The 24,251-nt window shown below is 46.2% G+C and overlaps 1 protein-coding gene across 9 annotated transcripts in view; it reads right to left on the reverse strand.

Annotated features, from left to right (window-relative positions):
• Positions 1 to 2,356: 2,356 nt before the first annotated feature.
• Positions 2,357 to 24,251, reverse strand: part of BRSK2 (BR serine/threonine kinase 2) — a 502,809-nt gene continuing 480,914 nt past the window's right edge. For 7 of the 9 annotated variants that reach the window (XM_089778682.1, XM_075928205.2, XM_089778683.1 and 4 more), the window contains 2 exons: positions 19,593 to 19,640; positions 2,848 to 3,265 (listed from right to left, as the gene is read on the reverse strand). In XM_089778682.1, the coding sequence (XP_089634808.1) occupies positions 3,090 to 3,265; positions 19,593 to 19,640 (224 nt within the window). In that variant the 3' untranslated portion in view covers positions 2,848 to 3,089. Of the gene's footprint in view, positions 2,632 to 2,847; positions 3,266 to 19,592; positions 19,641 to 24,251 lie in introns of those variants that run through there. The other 2 variants (XM_089778681.1, XM_089778679.1) reach the window with 2 other exon arrangements.

Genomic DNA, 24,251 nt, shown 5'->3' on the forward strand with positions numbered 1-24,251 from the left:
CATAAATCATGAAGTTATAACACACCTATGTTAATTAACATAATTTTATGATTAGGAGGAAGCTTGGATAAGTGCAAACTGCATTTCTCTGTCTAGATTTAAAAGGCCTCTGTACAGTCCTTACCTGAGCCTGGCGCAGGCAGGCATGGGGATGGATTCTCCACCGTAGACATAAACAGGACACTCCACAGCTAGTGTCTTTACTGAATGAATTTATTGGTTTTTGAACTAAAGTTGCTCACAGTTATTTAACAAGGGATACATCAGATCTTTTTGTCCATTTTAAACTGTTAAATAATGTCAGTTTGTGTCTGTGAGTGTGTGTGTGTGTGGGCGTGCGCGCATGTGTGTCTTCAAAGTACAAAATAGGAAGGCTAACAAGAGGTATTGCTTTCGTTTATTCTTATATCTTGTGTAAGTAATCCCCTTCCTGCTTGTACTTCATGGATTTTGCTGATATAGGTTTTTTTTTTTTTTGTAAATTATTATTATTATTTTGTATCGAAATCCCAGCCTTTTGTAGAGGTACAATGTAACAGAAGCATCAAAATCTATACACAAGGGAAGAGAAAAGAGGGAAAAGAGGATGGAGGTGGTTGCAGGAGATCCTGGAGGAGAGGCAGAGAGAGAGGGCAAAGGCAGGAACGACAACGAAAGCAAAAGAGACTAATTTACAGCAATGTCATGCAATTAAAACTGCCCCCCCTCCTGCACCCTGGCCTCCCCCTATTCCCAGCCATCACCCCCACGGCATCTGACATGCACACAGCAATACAATTTTAAGAATAGGAAAAAAAATAATAAATAAAAACAACCCCAAAATAAATAAAATAAATCTCTTCCATTGGGGGACAAGGAAAGGTCAAGAGTTAAAGGTCACCATCCCAATTGTGCCTTATTTTTTTTAAATCTTCAAACCTATGTACAAGTGAAACTGGTCAAAGGGGGAAAAACAAAGTAAACAACAACAATAACAACAAAAAGAGGGAAACTGTCCAATGTTATCATTTTAAAAAACCAAAAATTCTTGTGGTACAACATACACCCATAGGAACCCAACAAACAGCAATTGAAGGTCATCAGAGACTTGCACTCTAATGCTAACCCTACGTTCTTCAAACCTCAGTAAAGAAGGATTTCTCATTGTGTTTTTATCGTTGATGTGTACAACTGTGTTTGTTTTAACCTCTGAACTTGGGCCTGAATAAATTACACTTGGTCATGTAGCTCTCAGGGGGAAAAGAAAGACCCCTCCCCCCCAACAAAAGTCAAGTTTGCAAGAGGAACATTTAAGGGGTTTTTTGTACCTTTTTTCCCCCCTCTCCCCAAAATAAATAGGATTCAGTGTCGCCTCTACACAGTAATTAAACAAAACAGAAGATATATCTAACAGCTTATTTTTTAAATATATATGTATATATAAATAACCAAGACTAATAATAACTTAAACACAAAAAACAGTCCTCACCCTCACTCCCACCCTCTCCAGTCCCCTTTAAAAAAAAAAAGCTTTATAAAAATATCTTGCAGTAATTTTTAAAGTTTACAGTAGCTTTGTGATTAACTTGCCCATAGCATCGACCCCTCGTCTCAGACGAACGAAGTGCCAGTGGTATGCACATGCACACACATGGGGAAAAAAACCCTCCAAAATTATCCTCTTTTCTTCTTCTTCTGTTTGTTAAAAAACCCAATAAATCAAATAAATAAATTAAAACCAGCAAATAAATAATAATACTGATATTGATGCAGCACTAGCGACACGACAATTGTATCCAAATGCACGGTGTGGTGGAGGAGCCTGCTGGTGGAAGAAGGTCCCAACATGGCAGCGTGGTTGGAGGGAGCTGAAGAGTGGGGAGGCAGGTGAAGAAGGAGCAGCAGCAGCAGCAGCAGCAGCAGCAGCAACGGCAATTGGTGGCAAGAGAGACTGTTCTCGGCTAGGCAGAATCCTTTCTCTCCTCTTTTGCTGCCATATGTTGCCTTTTCCCTAAGCTTGAATGTTTGTTTGTTTTTCTATTTGTTCATTCCCCCCTCCCCGCCTCACAGAAGTATCCCCTCCCCCTCCAGCAGGTCGAAAAGCAAAATGATAAGAGTATAAAAAACAAACACAATTTAAATGAAAGGAAAAAGTGGGGACAGGAAAAAAAGGAGTTTGAGAAAATCCCACAGTGAAGCTCCCCGATATTGTCTTGGTTCGATGCTTTGTTTTTACTCACTCCTTGGTAGTTTTGGTTGAGACTGCTCCCTGGTTTCGTGGTAACACTTCCCCTTGTTTCTTCTCCCCCTCCCCCTGCCAGTCTGAGTTCACCTGCACAGATGAATGTTGTCAAGGACAATGGTGTCGCTCCAACAATTGCAACCTGCTTCCAGCCCAGACTGTACAATCCCATTACTGAGCCGATCTCCCTCATGGAGCACCAAAAAGAAAAAAAGAAAAAGTGTGTGTTGGGAAGGTGTTTGGGAGGAGGCGGGGGAGAAACCCATTTCCTGGGGGAAGAGGGGAGAGGCTGGGAACCTCAAACAGGACTGGTCCTTGGACAGTCTACATCGGTTTCCTTCCGTCAACAAGTGTCCGCAGAGCACAGAAGGTGAAGTCGTGGCTGACATGTTAACTTTTCGGGATAATTCCTGGTAGCAGAGCGGAAACAAGCGGTGTCGTCAGAAACAGAGAGAGCATGAACAGAACAAGAAACAAAAATAATAATTTAAAAAACCCAACAAAACACCAGGAGGGGAAAAATAAAAATAATAATCAAAATACAGGGAGATGAAAAAACAAAAAAACAAAACCAAAAAAGCCACAACCCAAGATCTGGTGAACTGGGTTTTGCCATCTGTGCTACCTTTTCTTTCTTTCTTTCTTTTCTTTCTGTTTCTGAGATATATATTATATATCATATATAAATATATATATGTATATATACACAGTCATTCCTTCTTACAAAATTTGTCTATAGACAGTTTTGTACTGTTGTGGAAAGGTATATACATCCTTCTAGTTTAGAGGCTAGCTTGCTAAGGAATATTCTTTCATTCTTGCTTGCTTTTTGTTTTTTAAGTTATTTAATTTTTTTAAATGTATTTATTTAAGGTTGGTCTTGTAGGCCGACTGATGAGACCATCTTTGCCTTGTCTTTGCCAGCAGGGTACTTATTGTCTCCTCTAGACCCATAGTCATTAGCATCGGAATCGCTCCGCTTGCTGTTTGCGCTATGCTTGGTTGGCGTGCCGGGGGGATGGCTCACCTGCCCGTTCTTCTCGTCTGAAAAAAGTTGTTTAATTACGTCAAAGAAGTTACTCAATGGGCTGCCTGGGTACACAAAACAGAAGAGACAAAAAAAAAAAAAAAAACACACACACACAGAGAGAAAGAGAGAGAGGAAAGGGAGAGAGAGAGAACAAACAAACAAATGAACAATGGGGTTTTTAACAAGAAGAACGTGATGAGAGATCCAGAGCCACGTGCATGGGGGTGTGTGGAGGATGAAGATGATGAGCAGGAAGAGTGTTAAGAGGGGACACCTCTGGCAGTGAAGAGGTGTGTTCTACTTGCATGCCATGTGGGTGGGAACAGAGATCCTAGCTAGCAGGGGAACTTCATGGCGACCTGATCCTGGCACACAGCACCATGTTGTGGATGCAGCTATGCATTGTGCTTAGATTGTGGAATTAGGTGTGAGTGGAATGTAACCCTCAGGAGATGCAACTCTTGTATAGCTGCACAGATAAAACGGGGGGAATTCATGCACAATCAGCTCTGCCTTGCCACCTGAGCAAGTGCTGGGTTAATAATGATGCTTTTCTTCCTTCAGGTATGCGGATTGGTCTCTCCCTGGCTGCCCGCGCATGCGCCTTCAGCCAGTCACTTGGCCTGGAACATCTGAGCATTGCAGGGGCCTAGCCAGATTGGAAAAGTTAGTAGGGCGGGGTTGCAAAGGAGCGATGCTCAGTTGCTGTGTGTAATAGGAGTCTGCATGGTTCTGAGCACCTTCAGTCCTCACCGACAACCGCAGGACTAGCGGGTGCTCAGCAGATTGCAAGACCAGGCTCCTGAGCATATGAGGTTTCTGGCCAGGATTTAACTGCAAGGACCACAAGCAAGAACTAGTACTGAGCTGACAGACGCCACTCTCTTACACACAGCTTTTGTTACTATGAGTGTCACTGTTACGGAGCTGAGAGCCAAAGGCATGGCTGGGGTATAGGCTAACAGAAAAAAGCGTTAGGAACCTTGGATGAATTCAGCACCAGATTAGGGCCAACCATGGCGCAGACTGGGTCCTGCACATCGGTCAGAACACAGCCTTTCCTGGCACCACCACAACTGCTTTGCCGTTGTGCCTTTTTAGAACACCCTAGAGCCATTTACTCATCATGCTCATTGCCATATGGTTCTCCATCACTGTCCCACAGCCACATTGTACTATGAGAGAATCCTAGGGTCTGATCCATACTGGTATAACGCCATCACTTGGGAGTGTGAAAAAGCCACAGCCCTGAGAGACTTATACACAGCCAATCTGCTGAGCATACGCGACTAGACAGTGCTGTCCCTGGGAGAGCCTCTGGGGAAGGGGACTAACTCTGCTAATGGGTAGGGCCCTGCACAGATACAAAATTTGTATCTGCAGCTGTAGCCTCAAAAATGAGCCAGGATACCTGCATCCACAGCTGTGGATACTGGAGGATATAAAGTGTATATCTGCAAATATACAACGTTCTAGATACAAAATTTGTATCTGCGGTCACATCCGTATCTGCAAAAATGAGCCTCAGCTATCCGCAGTCATACCTGCAGCTGCAGATACCCATGGCCATCCAAGGATTTGCAAGGCTCTGCTGATGGGAGAGCTCTCTCCTGTCAGCTTAAAAGCAGAGGTGGGGGACCCTTTTTTGGAGTCAGGGGGCTGCATACAAGAGAGAAGCAAAAAGACAATCCAAACCCCTCACTGACGTGGTCCCCGACTGAGAAGGAGACAGACACGCCCCACATTCGCCTTGCACACCAGAGCCTGGGGAGGTGGGGGTGTAGGTTAGTAGATTATGCTAGTAGATTGTGCTCTAGTTCCATGGTGGGACAGTTGGGGGGAGGGGCTGGAGTGCCAGCACCAGCTTCCCATTGCTGGGGGGGGGGGAGCGGGGAGCTCTGTGCCTCAGGGACTGGATCCAGGCAAGCCAGAGGAGGTGGGGGGGGGGGGGGGAAGCCCCCAGGCCTTAGGTGCCTCACCCCTGGCTTAAAGCATCTTTATTGAAGCACTACAGTGGCACAGCAAAATGCCAGGTGGCACACAAGTAGTAAATATTATAATGGACCATTCAGTGTAGAACGGTCCCTTACATTATGTGGTAAACAATCTGTTTGACTTTGCATTTTGCTGGTGTGTTTGCTGGTTCCTTTCCCAGAGCTGAGGAAGAGCTCTGTGTGGCTCAAAAGCTTTTCTCTCCTCAGCAGAAGTTGGTCCACTAAATGATATTACCTCACCCACCTTGTCTCTGTAATTTGGGGATTTCCTCACTTTACAAGGCACAAATATTATGTAAGGAGCCCTCATGAGCATGCATAACTATATGCCTGATTTTATTTGCTATGCACTATAGTATGTAACTTCATGGTGGACACATGCTTCCGCTGTGACATATCCCAAGAGGTTCACAGGGGCAGAAGTAATCAGGGTAGTTGGCCATGGATGGGCAGGTGATCACTATATCAGTCCCTGCTATTGCAAAGTGATTCAACTAAGAGCTAGACTGTGACTTTTAGGCACAGCCCTGGGCTAGGAGTGGTGCATGAGATGTGCAAACCCAGTACTAGCCCCAGGAGTCTTTGTGTTGCAGAGCCATGCCTGCGAGACAGTTTCAGGGGGCTGGGAGGTGCTTCTTGGCTGCTGGCATGGCTCAGCCACAAATGATGACGCCCCCACACTGCACAGATGTATTGCCCAGTGAACAGCTGCGGGAAGAGCCTTAGCACTATCCATTTGCCACCTCCTTGCTCCACATGCATGCATATCCTCACTGCTGCATGCCCTGACTCAGTGTCACGTAAGCCCATGTCAGGGCAAGGAGAGTTTCTCTTACTCTCTCATGCCAGCGTCTAGTCTGAGTCACAAGTCAGCGTTCTCATTGACTACAGCCACATCAGCATGAGCTCATGGGCTTGCTTTTCGCTTAAAAGCTAAGAAAGCTCTGGCCTGGTCATACATAAATAAGTGTCCACCCAAATCCCCTAGAAGTTGCAGGAATTGATGCTGGTGGTTCTACAAAGTGGTGCCCTTGGACTGATTTCTGAACCGCTTGCCTTGATGTGGTGCTGAGCTGCCCTCTTTCAAATAAAAATAAAATGGGTTCTGGTTGCTTTTTCTCTCAGTCATTGAGGGCACATCTAGGCAGCAGGGCAAAACTTGAATTAAGCTACGCAACTTGAGCTACTCAATTGCATCGCTGACATTGAAATAGCTCAAGTCAGCTTTTGGCGCTGTCTACACAGTAGGAAGTCGAAGGAAGAGCACTCTTCCTTCCACTTCCCTTATTCCTTGTGGAATCAGGGTTACAGGAGTCAGGGTAAGAAGTCCTCCAGCTCAACGTTATTTCAAAATAAAGGCTTGCAGTGTAGACACGCTCTTTGCTATTTTGGAATAACGTCCGTTATTACGAACTAATGCTGCTGTGTAGACATAGCCCCTAAGTCCCATGGCACCTTTCTTAAAAGCAGGGGCTGCTGGCTTCATTGTCCTAACAAATTTGGGTTAGGTAATGACATTCTGCCAACATAAACTCACCCTGCAGCCCCAATGCATAAAGAATTCTTTACTTTCCACCCTGCAGTATTGTTGTCTACTGTTACATGGCTGGTGCCTCTCCACCCGGAAATGGCTGCACTTCTGTTATGAGAGCAGGGATCTCTTCATATCAGTGGGCACCATTTCCCGCAGTTATCAGGGAGTAGTGCCTGAGCTGGCGTAGTGTTTCCTTACATTTTCAATTCAATACAACGTCAGTGTCTTAGATACTACCCTGGGAAATGTTGACATTTTAATGGCAATGACTCAGTTTGTCAAGTGCTTTTTCCTCCTTTTGAAACGTGCTAGACAGGCATCAATTGCGATTGTTAGCCACAGTTTTTAATTCAAGGAGCAAGGATGTATATGGTATTTGTGCCTTGTAAAACAGAGCTGCTAGTCTCTCTTCAACCCCAGAGTGACTGGCCAGCAGCAGTTCCCCCTCTGCATGCTAAAGGGCACTGTAAAATCCAAATGGCCGGCCTGCACAGGGTGAAGGATCCGCCTGTCTCTTCCAGTGTATCTCCTCTTCTGTCTCTATTTGCTGCTTTAAAAAATATAGTGTCTGAGTGCAGGTGCTGATTCTGTGCACTGATAAGCCAAGTCCAAGCCACCATTAGCTGCTGGACAGGTGGGACCTAGCTAAGATAGGACAACCCAGTCTGGATTCTGCAATCTCCCCAGCGTTCAGGAGGAGGGAGGATTCAAGTACAGGATTTTTACTGAAGCCCCTCATTAAGACTCAGTGAAGTTTTCCAAAGCTGGATGGCTTGTGGGCACCCAGTCTGCACAGACTCTTCTTTACTTGTAGGTGGTTACTCCCTTCCAATGGAAAAAACAAAGGGGGAGGGCAGGGAATGCAAGTAACACTCAGCCTTGAGTGCAGGACTGTGGACCAGGGCAAGTTCTTATGTGGCTTTGGACCCTCGTCTTCATACGCAAATGGAGTCAGCAGACAGAAAGAATGGAAGACAGCACTAAAAAAATGCTGGGTAGGGAAGGAAGCATGGGGGGGGGGAGTATTTCTAGTTATTCAGCTGAGTAGTTTATTCAACAGGCTTAGAGAGGAGGAGAGGGCAGAAAAAGCGGCGTTCTATGGGGATTAGTAAGGTTTAAGTTCTTTGCATAGACAGGTATAGAATAGACAAAAGTATAATTTGCAAGAATGGACCAATAAAACATGAGTACACTTTATATGTAAATGCTCTGCATTTGGTGAGTCCTGATACGGGATTTTAATCTTCACATTAAAATATGCAACTCCTTTGCATTCCCCACCCCCATGCCCTAGTGGCTTTCAAGTGTCTGGAGATTTACTGGGCCAACAGTATTTAATAGCCTGCCTCGTCTTTGCCGATATCACTACTGAATTCTTTATAATCAGCATTTTCAGTTAAAATTTTAATGGGAAGTGAGAAATCCTTAGGGATATTCAGAGAGAGCTATTAAAAATAGGCCATTTCTCTAACCCTTTCTTTCCTTTGCCTTTTACAGCAGCTGAGCTTGCAATTAAATAGTTTAGCTGGCAACGAAGAACGGATCCTAGGACAATCAATATGGACAACCACAGCATTCTATGGCATCCATATTCTTGCCTGTTAGACACTCATGGACTAATTTAGCTAATGGTCTTCGACTGACTAAGGACTTGCTCTATGGTGATATGGTTTAGAGATGTTGAGAACACCAAGATGAGTGTGGTTGTGTCTCCTAATGCCGGTTGTTAACTGCCTGGCCTAGTGGATTTCCTGGAAAATGGGTCATGAAAATGCAGCACTTAGTGGACCATCACTAGACTGTTTAGAAGTCTCCTGCTATTAGTACCTGGTACAAGCAGTGCTATATATCACATCCGCCAATCCAGCTCAGAGTCCCAAAGCGTTAGTGTAATATTTCTGAATGAGAAACAAGGTCCTGTGGCTGGGAGCTTTTTAAACCTCCAATGCAAACTCTGCTGGACACAGTATGAACCCCAGGGGAAGGGCAGCAAGGAGACTCAAGGGTGAGAAGGATCATAGTAACACAGGGTGTGTCTAGACTACATGCCTCCTTCGACGGAGGCATGTAGATTAGCCAGATCGGAAGAGGGAAATGAAGCCGCGATTAAAATAATCGCGGCTTCATTTAAATTTAAATGGCTGCCCCGACCTGCCGATCAGCTGTTTGTCGGCAGATCGGGGCAGTCTGGACGCAACGCGCCGACAAAGAAGCCTTTCTTCATCGGCACAGGTAAGCCTCGTGAAACCAGGTTTACCTGTGCCGATGAAGAAAGGCTTCTTTGTCGGCGCGTCGCGGCCAGACTGCCCCGATCTGCCGACAAACAGCTGATCGGCAGATCGGGGCAGCCATTTAAATTTAAATGAAGCCGCGATTATTTTAATCGCGGCTTCATTTCCCTCTTCCGATCTGGCTAATCTACATGCCTCCGTCGAAGGAGGCATGTAGTCTAGACACACCCACAGAGATTAGGTTTACAATCATGAGAAAGAGGAGACTGGACAGCGACATGATTGGGGCATGAGCATTTCCGAGCCGAATGGCAGGGCTGGATGTTGCAGATCTATTAGAGAAGGTAAACAGTTTGAAAACAAGTAGTGAAGCTATAGAGGGGCTGGGCACTGAAGAGGTGAAATAGAAATAGCTCTATGCAGAGGGTAATTTCTTGTGTGGCATAGACTCTGCGCAATGCTGCAAGAAGGCTGCAACCTGTGGAACTCCTTGCCAGAGGAGGCTGTGAAGGCTAGGACTATAATAGTGTTTAAAGAGAAGCTAGATAATTTCATGGAGGTTAGGTCCATAAAAGGCTATTAGCCAGGGGATAAAATGGTGTCCTTGGCCTCTGTTTGTCAGAGGCTGGAGAGGGATGGCAGGAGACAAATCGCTTGATCATTGTCTTCGGTCCACCCTCTCTGGGGCACCTGGTGCTGGCCACTGTCGGCAGACAGGATACTGGTCTAGAAGGACCTTTGGTCTGACCCAGTACGGCCGTTCTTATGTTCTTATGTTCTAACTGTGAATGGACTGGGTACAGCCAGCACTAAGAGGCAGGAATTGCAGACACCAGACCAAGGAAGTGAAGGGACACTGTCCAGATGGGCTGAGTGGACTCCCTCAGAACCCTATATTTCATTTGCCACTGCTAAGAAATCTGCTTGACAAGGACTTAGCAGCACCAACAACATCCCAGAGACCCTGGGCAAAGCCAACATGCTTCACGTGTTTATCGAAAGGGGAAGAAGAAGAGCAGGTGGTTATGCCAAGAACAAAATGGCTGCTTTGATCTCATAAAGAAACTCAGCTCCCTCTGCTGGAAATATCAGAAACAAAAAGAGGGTGGGAAGGACTTGCAGCAGCCCCAGGAAAGTTTTGGAAGCTGCTACCCGCTTACTGGTTCATAAAAGTCTGAGAGAGAGGAGGACTTACCCTGTCATCCAGTTAAGCAAATGGCAAATTCCCACAGAAATCAATGGAAACGTGTCCTTTAGAGCCATCTCTTTCAAATGTATGTGCTTTTAATAAACTCATCCGTGTGGTTTATAAACACAAATAAAATTACATATAGCAAATGTTGCGCCAGTGTTTTGTGTGTCTGTTAGGTAAAGCTCAAGAGGGTTTTGGCTCTATACAGCATTAGCTGTCTTGTTCCGGGGACGCTAATGAGAAGAGATGGATCTTACATTCCATGGGGAAGGTGGTGAGACCCAGGGTTAACCTGACCTCCAGTGTTCTTCCTGACTTCCCTTGCTGCAATTGTCTCTCTGACTCATGTCCTTTCCGACTGCTTCCTGAGTGCCTCTGCTGCTAGTGTTTCCTTGGATACCATGTGGCAAAAATCCAGCTCCCTGCACTAAAAGCATTGAGGCCCTTTCTGATGGGTAGTAACTTATTTCCCCTTAAACTCTTCTGGTCTGCTATACTCAAACTCTCTGGCTGTGTCTACACTGGCATGAATTTCCGGAACAGCTTAAAACGGTGTACTATTCCGTTTTCAGTTTTTCCGGAAAAGGAGCGTCTACATTGGCAGGCTGCTTTTTCGGAAAAGCCCTTTTTCCGGAAAAGCGTCTGTGGCCAATGTAGACACGCTTTTCCGGAAAAGAGCCCCAATCGCCATTTTCGCGATCGGGGCTTTTTTCCGGAAAAGACTACTGGGCTGTTTACACTGGCCCTTTTCCGGAACAGTGTTCCGGAATAAGGACTTATGCCCGAGCGGAAGCAGAATAGTTTTTCCGGAATAGCGGCTGACTTTGTACAGTAGAGCATCGTTGCTTTTCCGGAAATTCAAGGGCCAGTGTAGACAGCTCGCATCTTATTCTGGAAAAGCGGCTGATTTTCCGGAATAAGTGGCCCAGTGTAGAGACAGCCTCTGTGTGCAGCTGAGGTTTACTTTTTGTTTGCTTGTTTTGCACTGGCAGACTCCCTGCCTTTCAAACAGTGTGAACCCAAACTAGAGGACCTGCTGCAAGAGGCAATCTTGCGAGAAGTCTGAATTCCTGGCACCACGTGGGAAGAAGAGTTAAGCGTAACTTGTTCTTCCTCTCATAAATATTAATTAATTAATAATTAATTATTATTATTTTATTTCTCATCATCATCATCTAGGGGCCACAGTCAAGGATTAAAGCCCCATTGTACTAAGCCGTGTGGAAATACATAACAGAGAGAAAGTCTCTGACCCAGAAAGCTCAGGCATGGGAGGTGGGTGAAGGTAGGGCGGAAGGAGGCAAGCCCCCCAGCCCTGCCTCTTCTGGTCAGGCCTTACCCCGCCATCATCGTGGGGAGGTGGCTTGGCACATGGCCCCAGCCTCCTCAGCCCCCCAGAGCACGCTGCATCCAGCACCAGTTTCCCTGCCCCCAGTAGGCATTCTGGAGGCAGAGTATGGGCGGGGCCAGGCTGGCGGTTTGGAAAGGCAATGCCTAGCATACCCGACACACGTGCTCACAATCCAATAAAGCAAGACATGGGGGAATAAGTGTTTTCTCTCAGTTGCCCCTACCTCTAAGTCCTACCTATTCTAGAGGAAGATGATGAGGCCCTGCCTTTCTCTTTTCTGTCTAGCTGGAAGTCAAAATTTAAGAATCAGTGCAAATATTCACATTTTTCTCTTTGGTCTATTTGATTTATTTGGATTAACAAGTGAATGGGGAAGAAGCAAACATGTTCAGGTTGCCATCTTTTTGAATATGTAGCAAATACGATGTCACAGAGGCCCACAGCTACCACGTAGTTAGATTTAGATGGTGTCAGCGGCAGTTAAAGCCATTCCCCTTTTATTACTGCCGTGACAAATCTTCTACTAGGGCAGCTTTCTTCGTTTCATTGCAATTTGGTGTCCCTGCAAGGAGCTAGCCTATCTGATCTCCATGTGCGAGGCAGACCCCCCAGCAAATGGACATGGGTTGACAGTCCAGGAGATGGATGTCTATTTTTCCACAGAAGCGCTCCAGCTTTTCCAACAATGTGCCTGGCCTGGAAGGACCACTTCCAGAGGGAAGGGAAGGTCAGCTGCCGTGGTTCATTCAGTCATTAGCCTTTGCTGACACAGCTGATGACAGTGCCAGCTGAAAGCAGCTTTTGCAGGCGAGACAGCTATCTGCTAAGGACTGCACGGAACCCATCATATGCTATTTGTGTAGGTCTCAACCCCAGCTGCCGATGGTAACATTCGGTCCCTAGCCACCTGGGCAAGATGTGAACCCACGAACTAGAATTCGCCATAGCCCATTCTCCTGCCCAGTCCCCTAAATCACACAGTCTGCAGTGCAAGAGCCAAGTCCACAGTTTGCAAGTGGCCACATGTATTTGGGTGGCAATTTCCACCCCTCTTGTACGCACTCTCTATTTCACACGTACACAAAGAGAACCGGACTCCTAAATAACTGACATCCTGCTCAGCCTCCACTGAGTCAGGCAGGCCAGCTGCCATCAGGATTCTGTGTGGGCTGGGGTGGTGGCGGTTACACAGTGGGAGGAGGAGGGGTCAGAAATATGGGGCTCCTCTCGCATCTCCCTTTTCTGCTCCCATTTCAGGAGCTCCATCATCGAAGCCAAAAACCACTAGGAAAGATAGCCCTGGCCAAGCCACCACTGCCACCTAACAGTCCAGTGAACGGACTGGGAGGGGAGGGGAGGGGAGTGGAGGGAGCTGTGTGTGCATTTGAACTGCTGCTGCTAGCAATGCAGAGAGCATGCCAGGAGAAGGGGGGCGGGGATAAAATGCTTTTGGTGTTGCAAGATGACCTTGTAGCAAATGGGTTGGCCTTCAAACTTAGGAAATTCCTCACAGGGCATGCTTTTCATCACAGGATTCCGTTCTTCCTTAAACTCATGGCCATTGCCAGGAACACTGGTGTTGCCACTGTCCATTGTCTTCAAGGCCTTTGCTTTATTGAGCAATATTGTCAGCCAAGAACAGGATTTGTCCCATCCTACCAGATAGCCAGCTGTGAACTCACAAGTTCTAAGTTCCCCGAATGGTCCCCTTAAAGGCACCGGTGAAAATTTCCTCTCTCACCTTTCACCTCCTATTTCTTGTGAAGAAATCTCACCAAAAGTGTATTTTGTTTAAAAGGAAAGCCACTCCTATGCAGCATGACACGGAGACTTTTACATGGGGCCATGGGAGGCACTGGCAATGGCAATCCTCCTCATCCAAGCAGACATTTCTGAGTTTTCTGCAGGCTGACATACTGCTGTATTCAGAGAGGAAGGCTATGTCTAGACTGCAGGCTTCTTTCGAAAGAGCCTCTTTCAAAAGATCGCGTCTAGACTGTAGGCGGATCTTTCGAAAGAGAAATCCGCTTTTTCGAAAGAGAGCACCCAGCGAGTCTGGATGCTCTCTTTCGAAGACGGCCTCTTTACATTGAAGAACGCCTTCTTTTGAAAGAGGAGCTTTCGAAAGAAGGCGTTCTTCCTCGTGAAATGAGGTTTACCGCCATCGAAAGAAAAGCCGCGTTCTTTCGAAATAATTTCGAAAGAACGCGGCTTGAGTCTGGACGCAGGGGAAGTTTTTTCGGGAAAAGGCTACTTTTCCCGAAAAACCCCCTGAGTCTGGACACGGCCGAAGACACCAGATGTGGGAGACTTGAAAATCTGGCCTGAAGTATCACAATAGGAGCTGTTAGATGATCAGCTCCTTGGAACATTGGGCCCCAGTTGTAGGTGGTGAGTGCTTGGAAACCTGTTCTTGAGCTTTCTGGAAACTCTGACTCGTGTTTCTTGTGACAGTTAAATCCTGTTGGATTCTGATCTTTTATAGCAGACTTGTCCCCCACACCCACTCCCCGTATCAATCAGATTGGATCACTTACATTCGTAAAGGCCGAAAGCCTGCAGAAGAATGAGAAACGCCAGATTTGATTAAAAACCGGAAAGGTCCTTTCACTATAGCTCGCAGCATGAACATGGTGAGCCAACCCTTTCACTAGGGGAGAGCAGCCCACAGATACAGGCTCTTCCCTGCTAGTGCCCCTGTTTCGCCTCTCATGGGCGAGGGCAGAGCAAATGGCAGAGGGACTGCATAAGGAACAGAACTGCTCTGACCAATGCCTACATGGTCCGGGGTATTGTAAGGGAGCCACAGCTCAGGATATTCTCTGCCACCGCACCTCTGATTATTGATAACCCCGAGGGGTTCCACATTACTATCGCAAAGTTGCCCGCTTCAGCTGTAGTGTGAATATAGTCTAACCACGCTTCAACCACACAGCCTCTTGGAATGGTGCTCTGTGGTCACTGATACAGGCTGACACTTGTACACAGCCCAAGTACTGTCACTAGGAGACAGAAAGAGGAGCCTTCCCTGCAGTACAAGGACTATGCACAGAGATTCCCCGGGTGCTGAGTCAGAGGGGTGCTCACAATCCCTCACTCTGAGCAGGAAGCTATGGGAAGCGCTACAAGAAACAGGTGAGCGAGACATAAGAGTGAGACTGGGCTGGGGGGATGATGTGACAGGGAGCTGGTCACTGCTGTGCTTCTCCTGGGGTTGCACCATTTCCATAAAGGTCACTGACAAACCAAGGGCTCCAGAATGACTCGTGTTTCACCCACAGTGTCACAGTACAAATAGTCAGTGCAAGATGTATAAGGCCAGGTTTACATGGGGGGAGAAAGTCAAACTAAGATATGCAACTCAAGCTACATGAATAGCGTAGCTGTAATCGACGTACCTTAGCTCGACTTACTGCAGCAGTACCATTGTGGGAGGTCAATGGGAGAAACTCTCCTATTGACTTCCCTCCTCCTTGCAACCCCATGGAGTTCTGGGATCAATGTGGGTGCCTTCAGTGGTCAATGTAGTGGGTCCTTACTAGACCCACTAAATCGAATCCTGGAAGATTGATCTCCGGAGAGTCTCCGTGTAAGTGTAGACTGAGTGGACATGAAAGCTCTTGGACAATCTGGTACCAAAGGAGTTAGATTGAGTGCTTTGGGGCAGGTATATCTCTTGATATATTTCTGCGAAGTGCCAAGCCCAATAGGACGCTGATCTGATTTGGACCTTTAGCTGATACTGGAATATAAATAATCCTTTCTTTGTGTCCTCACAATCCACGGCCATAAAACTGATCATGATATAGTCTTGGGGCTTCCTGGTGGAGAGACGAAACATGAGAAAATAGGCAAAGACTGCTTTCCCTAGAGTGACAAAGAAGTCCGGTATGGGATCAGAAATCTTGGCTGATAAATGGCAAGCACTTCTCACAAAGAGAGGCAAGAATGGAAAATCAAGTTTTAGAATCAAAGGGACATTTCTGAGCTTCCTGCTGGCAGACAACATCCTGCTGAAAGGCGGTCATTTGTGACTCCAACAGAATTGGACATGGAGCGGAGAAGGCACTGTCAGCTATCAAACCCAGCTGCACAGTCAGCTGTAGTAATGGTTCCACATCAGAATAAAAACTGGACTTGCTGTTCTATAGCTCAAGTGAGGTTCTACTCTGAGGTAGAAACGGCCTGGAGCATTTCCATGTTTGTCATACTTCAGTGGCTCCAGATCAAATGTGTTCAGTTTACAAACATCAAGATTTATTTTTATAATCTTCCACACCTGAACCCAGATTCTTTCCAGGTGGCACATCATCACCAGTAAAAGCAAAACAAAATGGAGTCTGAAGGCTGAATTGGACCCTCTGCGTCCTCTATAGAACCCCTTTTTCTTCAATGGGACTGGCAGATGTAACAGGCTGGAACTTGGCAAAGAATTCTGTTGACGATGCCCCACATGGAACAGAATCCATTCTTTTTACATCTGTATTGGCTCTGCCTGACTTAACAAGAGTATAAAGTATAAGTATGAAGCTTATTTTGGTCAATGAAGTAAGCAGATTTGACTCTGAATACACACAAGAAACAAGTTGTTGAGTAAAGTGCCATTTTTCAGATGACAACTGCATTTTCAACATGAAGATTTTAACTTTTATGCAGTACAGGCAGTCCCCGGGTTACGTACAAGACAGGGACTGTAGGTTTGTTCTTAAGTTGAATCTGTATGTAAGTCGGAACTGGCGTCCAGATTCAGCTGCTGCTGAAACTGACCGCCAGTTGTGACTTACATACAGAATCAACTTAAGAACCCCAGGCGTCCCCAAGTCAGCTGCTGCTGAAACTGATCAGCAGCTGATTCCAGGAAGCCCGGGGCAGAGCAACTCTGCCTCGGGCTTCCTGTAGTCAGCGCTGGTCAGTTTCAGCAGAAGCTGACTTGGGGACGCCTGAGGCAGAGCAGCTGGGGTGCTGCTGGGTTGCTCCAGTAGCGCCGTTCCTCAGTGCTACTGGACCAACCCAGCAGCACCCCATCTGCTCTGCCCCAGGCGTCCTGATTCAGCCGCTGCTGAAACTGACCAGCAGTGGCTGAATCAGGACGCCTGGGGCAGAGCAGCTGGGGTGCTGCCGGGTTGGTCCAGTAGCGCCCAGAGCGGCGCTGCAGGACCAATCGGCAGCACCCCAGCTGCTCTGCCCCAGGGTCCAAAACAAAAGCCTGGTCTTCTGGGGGGGGGGGGGCACACTAGCTGCGCTCCCCCCCCCCCAGCAGACCAGGGACACGGGGAGCAGAGCCGCAGCGGCAGCGGGGTGCCGCGCCTCTGAGGCTTTGCTCTGGCAAAGTCTCAGAGGCACGGGACCCCGCCACGGCTGCGGCTTCAGTCCCGGTGCCTGTGGTCTGCTGGGGACCGTCCCCAGCAGACCACAGGCACCGGGACTGAAGCCACAGCCGCGGCGGGTTCCCGCGCTTCTGAGGCTTTGCTCTGGCAAAGCCTCAGAAGCGCGGGAACCCGCCCAGTGCCCCTGGTCTGCTGGAGACGGTCTCCAGCAGACCAGGGGCACCGGAGCAGCTTACGAACGGGGCTTTCTCGCCCCGGAGCTCGCAGGTAGCAATCCGCCACCTCGACCTCCGGGGCGAGAAAGCCCCATTCGTAAGTGCGGATCCGACATAAGTCGAATCCGCGTAAGTTGGGGACTGCCTGTAATGCTATTTTTTATTACACCACTATTAATTCATGTTAGAAACTGTGTTATACTTTGATTTGAGAAATTCCCCTTTCCCATAAATCAGTGGTTGAAATTAAAAAGCAAATTTTAGCTTATAAGGATATTATAAGTCAAAATATTTCATTTTTCCTCCAATAAAGTATGACAGCGAGCAGATGGCTGATTTTTAGTATAAATATGTAGGACAGCGATAGCTAGGGTTGCCAGGTGTCCGGTTGTTGCCCGGAAAGTCTGGTAATTGCGTTTTCTGTCTGGTAAAAAAACCCCAGAAAATACCAGACATGTAAAATGTTTTTCTTGGACAGAAGGCTGGTGGGGACATTTTTCCCCTGCTGTGTTTGGCGGAGGGTGTGGGGAAATGTAAAGGCAGAGTGACCTTTTTTTTTTTGCTCAACAAGTTTGGTAGTTTGGTTCCCTGGTTTTTTTTCCTCAACCAATTTTTTTCTATGCCATGTTTGGGATTTTTTGAGAAAGTATCTGGCAACCCTAGAGATAGCAGCATTGATATCATTAACAGACATGAAGCCCACATGGCAAGCTTCTGATTATTCACTACTATGAATAGTGATAACACTTTCTTTTTTAGTGTCGCGATTTGGGCTTATTTAGTCTGCAGAAGAGAAGAGTGAGGGGGGATTTGACAGCAGCCTTCAGCTTCCTGAAAGGAGGTTCCAAAGAGGATGAAGAGAGGCTGTTCTCAGTGGTGATGGATGGCAGAGCAAGGAGCAATGGTCTCAAGTTACAATGGGGGAGGTCTAGGTTGGATATTAGGAAAAATTATTTCACTAGGAGGCTAGTGAAGCACTGGGCTGGGTTACCTAAGGAGGTGGTGGAATCTCCATCCCTAGAGGTTTTTAAGTCCCAGCTTGCCCTGGCTAGGATGATTTAGTTAGGGCTGGTCCTCTGTTCTATTGTCTAGAAAATGCTTTCTTTCGCAGGGCCTTACTCCATTTTCTCTTCCCCTTGCTAGCACTGAAGCAAGCACTGTACCAGCAGGTGGGTGTGGCTGGATAGAAGGTGAACAGCAAGAAGGCATGCACTATTTAGAGAGAGCAGAGCACTGACAGGTTTTCTATGCAGTTCAATTGTAGGATGTTGCCAGTTCCAGGCAACTAGCTGCAACTTGAAAGAGAGGAGAGATTTCCTGTTCAATGATTTCAGAGAAAGAGAAAAACTTCTTCCATCGAAACTAATTTAATAGAAAGAGATCACGTGGATAAAAGGTAACAGACCGAATTCTGCTCTCAGTGACATCTCTGTAAATCCAATATTACGTCCATCATAACCCCACAGCAACTTTACTGAAGCTAAAGAAGTTACTTGGGATTGACAGAGTTGTAACCAAGAGCTGTATTTGACTGAGTGATTAGATACTAAACAGGTTTGGATTTTAGGCTCAGATAAAGAGCCGAATGTTTCAGGCCTGCCATCCTGGACTAGACACCTAAAGAGAAGAGGCTCTCTCTTGTGTTATTTCACGTACTTCCTGTTTCTGTTCAGGCCATTTGCACCAAGAGGAAAAACTCCCTCGGTGTATTTGGGCATTTCCACTTCTGTTCTCACTGAGAGGGGCAAATGCATAGGAGAAAAGGAAAAATCTCTCTCTCTTTATCTCTCTCTCTGTGTTTAAATTTAAATGAAATTCATGGAACCTCAAGCAAGGTAAAATGTGAGCTTTTTTGGGGAAAACAAGGGAATCCATCCCTAGTAAAAGAGCCTAAACTCTAATTGGTTCCAGAGGGGCAATATTGATCCTCAGAGTCAAAATATGGAACTATGCTAATTTACATCAGCTGAGGATCTGGCCCATAATGTGGGATCTGTCTTATGCAGTGGACTTCCAGAAGAAAGAAGGGATTGCCCCAGACAACATGGGGTTGGGAAAGGACAGAAGAGGGAGTGATAAGGAGAGGAATTAAAGTAGAATTCTCTCTCTCAGTTGCAGGAGAGACCAGGAGGCAGCAACTCAAAAAAGCAGGTATTGCAATGCACAGCCTCACCCACAGAGAGGCGACTTCAAAGTGAAGTCTGAGTCAAAGGCAAAAAAGCAAAAATGCTATAGCGGGCATGGAGTAAAGTGAGGGGAGCAACTCACAGGTTGAACAGCACATACTTGTGCTGTGCAGGGTGCAAGTGTGATGGGTTCTGTGCACAGGGGTATGGACGGGAAGGAACAGGTGTGCATATGCACAGAAGGTAAGTGAGAGGTAGAGGAAGTTGGTGGGGGGGGTGGTAGGTGTGCAAAAGGAGTGGGAAGAGAGGAGGATATTATGTTATTCAGCAGGGGTGGGAAGAGGGAGAGAAGGCAGAAGGCAAGTTCTTACCACATTTTGAAAGTCTGCCAGTCATCAATTCCACACAGTTAGTGGTGTCTGGATCATAGAATGGAAAGAGGAGGGAGGGAGGGAAAAACATAAAAAAAAAAAAAGGTTTCCATACCTCTGTGCATAAAGCAGTCACTTAGTGCATTATCTTCGGAAGCAGGAAACGCACAAAGCTAGGCGTTTACACAACCAAGCGCACCCCCATTTATGCCAGCAGAATCCCAATGGTGTCACCGAGAGCACAATCTGCCTCTTTCCGCCTCCCCCCATTTCCACCCACTCTCTTACCTTAGTGACCGATGTTGGACACAGGCATATCATGTCTTGGAACTATATCAACAAATCAAAACTCTCGAAACATATTGTTTCACTTGGCCAGTCACAAAAAAACGACCCTACGCAATCAAGATGTAGGGAACTATTCGACACTGCCCTGTTGGGAGCCCATCATGGCATATGCATACGACTGTGTATGTGGTCTAGGTGTCAGCCACACTCTTCTGGCATCCATCCCTCTCACAAAGTCACCTCATACCCTCTCAGTCACAAACAGCATTATGACTCCCTTACTCAGACAGAGTAGACCCTTATGCCTATAGATTTTAATGGGTCTTCTCACAGATCAAGGTGCAGTTAAATGTTAAAAGTGGCAGACTCCGGCCCTAAATCATTTTATGTATATTTTCTATCAGAATTGTCTATAGCTCCCATCGCCAGAGCATCCATGTGCTTCCACCCAAATCCAGGGAACGAGAAGGTGAACGTAAGCGTTAATGCAGCAAGATCACCCAGGCTGAGCATGAGCACATTGAAATTTCCATCAGGCAAAGCCCTCTCCCGAAGGTCAGCATTCCAGATTCCTCAGCATTTCGGAACCACGCTCAGAACCCAGGAACGTGGCTCCCAGAATGCTGGGCCGTCCGGAGTGCCCAATGGCTACTACGTAGCTAGATGATTTCTAATGCACTTAAATTCCACTGAAGTTGTCTTCTTGCTCTGACTCCGTACCCACACTTAGATACCGAAGTGATGATAGGCTTCCTGAGAGCAGCCAAGAAGAGGGCAGGTCTGGGTCACCTGTCAGCTCCCCTTTTCCCCAAAACACTGAGAAAAGTAATGAAAAAAGAATGTACAGGGCACCATGGCTACATCTACACTGGCATGATTTTCCAGAAATGCTTTTAACGGAAAAGTTTTCCATTAAAAGCATTTTCGGAAAAGTGCGTCTAGATTGGCAGGACGCTTTTCCGCAAAAGCACTTTTTGCGGAAAAGCGTCCGTGGCCAAGCTAGACGCACTTTTCCGCAAAAAAGCCCCGATCACCATTTTCGCGATCGGGGCTTTTTTGCGGAAAACAAATCTCTGCTGTCTACACTGGCCCTTTTGTGAAAAAGATTTTTGGAAAAAGACTTTTGCCTGAATGGGAGCAGCATAGTATTTCCGCAAAAGCACTGACAATCTTACATGAGATCGTCAGTGCTTTTGCGGAAATTATAGCGGCCAGTGTAGACAGCTGGCAAGTTTTTCCGGAAAAGCAGATGCTTTTCCGGAAAAAGTGGCCAGTCTAGACACAGCCCATGTGCCTGAGTAACATGTTTTCTTGATGTTAGCCAAGATGGGGAGATTACAACAGGTGTTTTCTAGAAACCATGGAAAAGGGAGAACATTTTGGGTCCACCGACACTGGTCAGAGTAGCAGAAAAGAACTTTCAGTGATCCCCAAAACAAAGCTTAGAGTCTGGCTGGCAGAAGTGACAGAGAAATCATACCCACCAGGCATGGGAGGCTCCTGAAAAAGGGTTAGGATTGGGGAAGAGAGGGAAAAAGGAAGGGGATCAGGGAGCAGAGGAGAAATAGGGTATATGAAAGGGACAGGGAGGGAGACTGTGATGGAGGCCTATGGCATGTGGTGGGGAACAGGGTACAAGGAAAAGGGGATCAGGCATGTGAGAAGGGCCAGGAGGTTTAATTGTCCTTTAGGCTCCTTGGCCATCCCGCCCTGGATATTCCTATGTGTGTGCTGCACAAACCACGTTCCTCACTGAAATCACATAACGTTTAGAATTTACTAGGATGCAAAGGTGAGTCTGCAAACAGCTTGGACAGAACTTCCTCAGCTGCCGCAAACTGTGCCCAAGGCCTCCAACAGCCAAACTACTGAGGGCCCACAGCACATTATTTATTTAAAATTTCATCCTTCACCATTCCCCTCAATACCCAGCCCCACTTGCATTGCTTGCTCCTGTTCTGGGGGAACGCTTGTCACTCCAGAAAGGATTGGGGTGGGGGCTGTTTGCCAGGTAAGTGCCTGTTCTACTGTGTGGTTTGGATTTACAAAGGTTTTCTTTTTCATGCTATTTTATACTCTATATTAAATAGTATTACAAACCAGTGATGGGACTGAGCTCTAGAATCTGGAGCCAGATTGCCAACTCCTAGATATTGATTCAGGCCCATCTCTGTTACACACTTCACAAAATTGCACTATTTAGTCAAAACGACTACGGCCCTCATGTGGTCCCCCAGGGTATGTCTACACTACCCTCCTAGTTCGAACTAGGAGGGTAATGTAGGCATACCGCACTTGCAAATGAAGCCCGGGATTTGAATTTCCCGGGCTTCATTTGCATAAGCGGGGAGCCGCCATTTTTAAAACCCCGCTGGTTCGAACCCCGTGCAGCGCGGCTACACGGGGCACGAACTAGGTAGTTCGAACTAGGCTTCCTAGTTCGAACTACCGTTACTCCTCGTGAAATGAGGAGTAATGGTAGTTTGAACTAGGAAGCCTAGTTCGAACTACCTAGTTCGTGCCCCGTGTAGCCGCGCTGCACGGGGTTCGAACCAGCGGGGTTTTAAAAATGGCGGCTCCCTGCTAATGCAAATGAAGCCCAGGAAATTCAAATCCCGGACTTCATTTGCAAGTGCGGTATGCCTACATTACCCCGCTAGTTCAAACTAGCGGGGTAGTGTAGACATACCCCCAGAGAGGAGGGACTGCCTCCGCTGTGTTCTTTGGGCGAAGTAACATCACCAACACCAATGCATGCTGGGACATTAAGCAGGACCAGTGATCAAATGAGGCTGGAGGAGAACATTTCTATGCCATAGTGTTCTACTTACTCAAAGTGCCCAGAACACATTCATCCTCACAACAGCCCTGTAAAGTACCTGAGTTTTATTATCCCCTTTCTACCAATGAGGAAACAGACACACAAGGCATAATGTATTCCCTGGAATAAATCCATGGACTTCAATGGATTTACAGTAAGGATTAATTTTACTTTGAGTTATTAAGGGATATTGCAAGATCTAAGAAAAACAGCTTTACACTAGCTGGGCTGGATCTGTCTTCAGTATAACTCCACTGATGCCAGTGAAATAACACTAGGGATGAATATGGGTATTGGGTTTTGATCCAAAGTCTTGATCCAAAGTCCAGTGATGTCCATAGAAAAGTTCCTATTGATATCAGCTGATATTAGATCAGGCCCCTGATGTGTATACTACCCCTTCTGCTCAACTGTTGGAGGTATTCACCACCTATTGCTAAAGCTCAGGGAATTTAGTCAACGATTAAGAGAGCCCCCCATTAAAGAAATTAAAACTAATTCTTAAATGGGACTTTTCATGCTTTTAAGTGCTGCTCCAACTCCCAGTGCAGTCAATGGGAGTCTTTCCATGGATTTTCCAGGGAATTGGCCTGGCCCCCTGAGCCACCAACACTCCACATGCAAAGGGACACATTTGGGTAATGCTTTGGAGGGTTTAGTTACTGGAGGTTTTCTCCTGAAATGGGTATTTCCATGCATTTGTGGATTTGGCTCAAAAACTTAATGTTACTTTCAATGGCTATTTTGGGCAAATATTGCTTATTTTTTAAAAGTCTCTTATGTCAGTTATCATAGATGTTTTTGCAATTTGATTTAGATCCCTCTAATTGTTAAATTGTTGTACTCTACATTAATTGCGTGATTCAACTGTAAAAAGGAAAATCCAGAAAACAAAAAATTATTGTCATGTGGCCTTGTGAATACAATTTGAACTTTAATATCTGAGCCATTATAAATATGTTTTTGTTTCTAAAATATTAATGGCAAATCATAGACCTATATGTGATGAATAGGGAAAAATGCAAAAAAAATGCAAAAACTCTTTTGGAGTAGCAGGAGCATGGAAAATATCTCAAGGGCAAAAACAAATAACTCATTTTGTTTCTTTAAAATGTTAATCCAAAATTGCAGTAACTGCATTATATATGTTATGTGGTACCAGTGATGGCATAGGGATCCATATTTAGTTCTTATGTCTGCTGCATGCACTACAATTTGTGTGTGTGTGTGTATTTTTTAACAAACACCACACAGATGCATTCTAGAAATTCTCCTGATACTGGCTGGCTAAAAATCCTTTCCCTGTCTTCCTTATGATGATCATCTGAATAGTCTAAGACATTTCTATCATACTGTAATGTTTGTCCTAATAAATATTCTATACTATAAAAGTTTCACACGCTAAAAATGGCGTTTTTATCCATAAAGCGTTTAACGAAAATCAACCCAGCAAATTCCAACTACATTTCTGTCCCTGGATAATGCTCCAAAACCCAATGCATGTACTATCCAGATGTTTTGCGAGGCACATGAGGGCAAACTCCAAGTGT

The sequence above is a fragment of the Pelodiscus sinensis genome, chromosome 5, assembly GCF_052426305.1.
Source record: "Pelodiscus sinensis isolate ZL-2025 chromosome 5, ASM5242630v1, whole genome shotgun sequence".
NCBI classification, from domain to species: Eukaryota; Metazoa; Chordata; order Testudines; family Trionychidae; genus Pelodiscus; species Pelodiscus sinensis.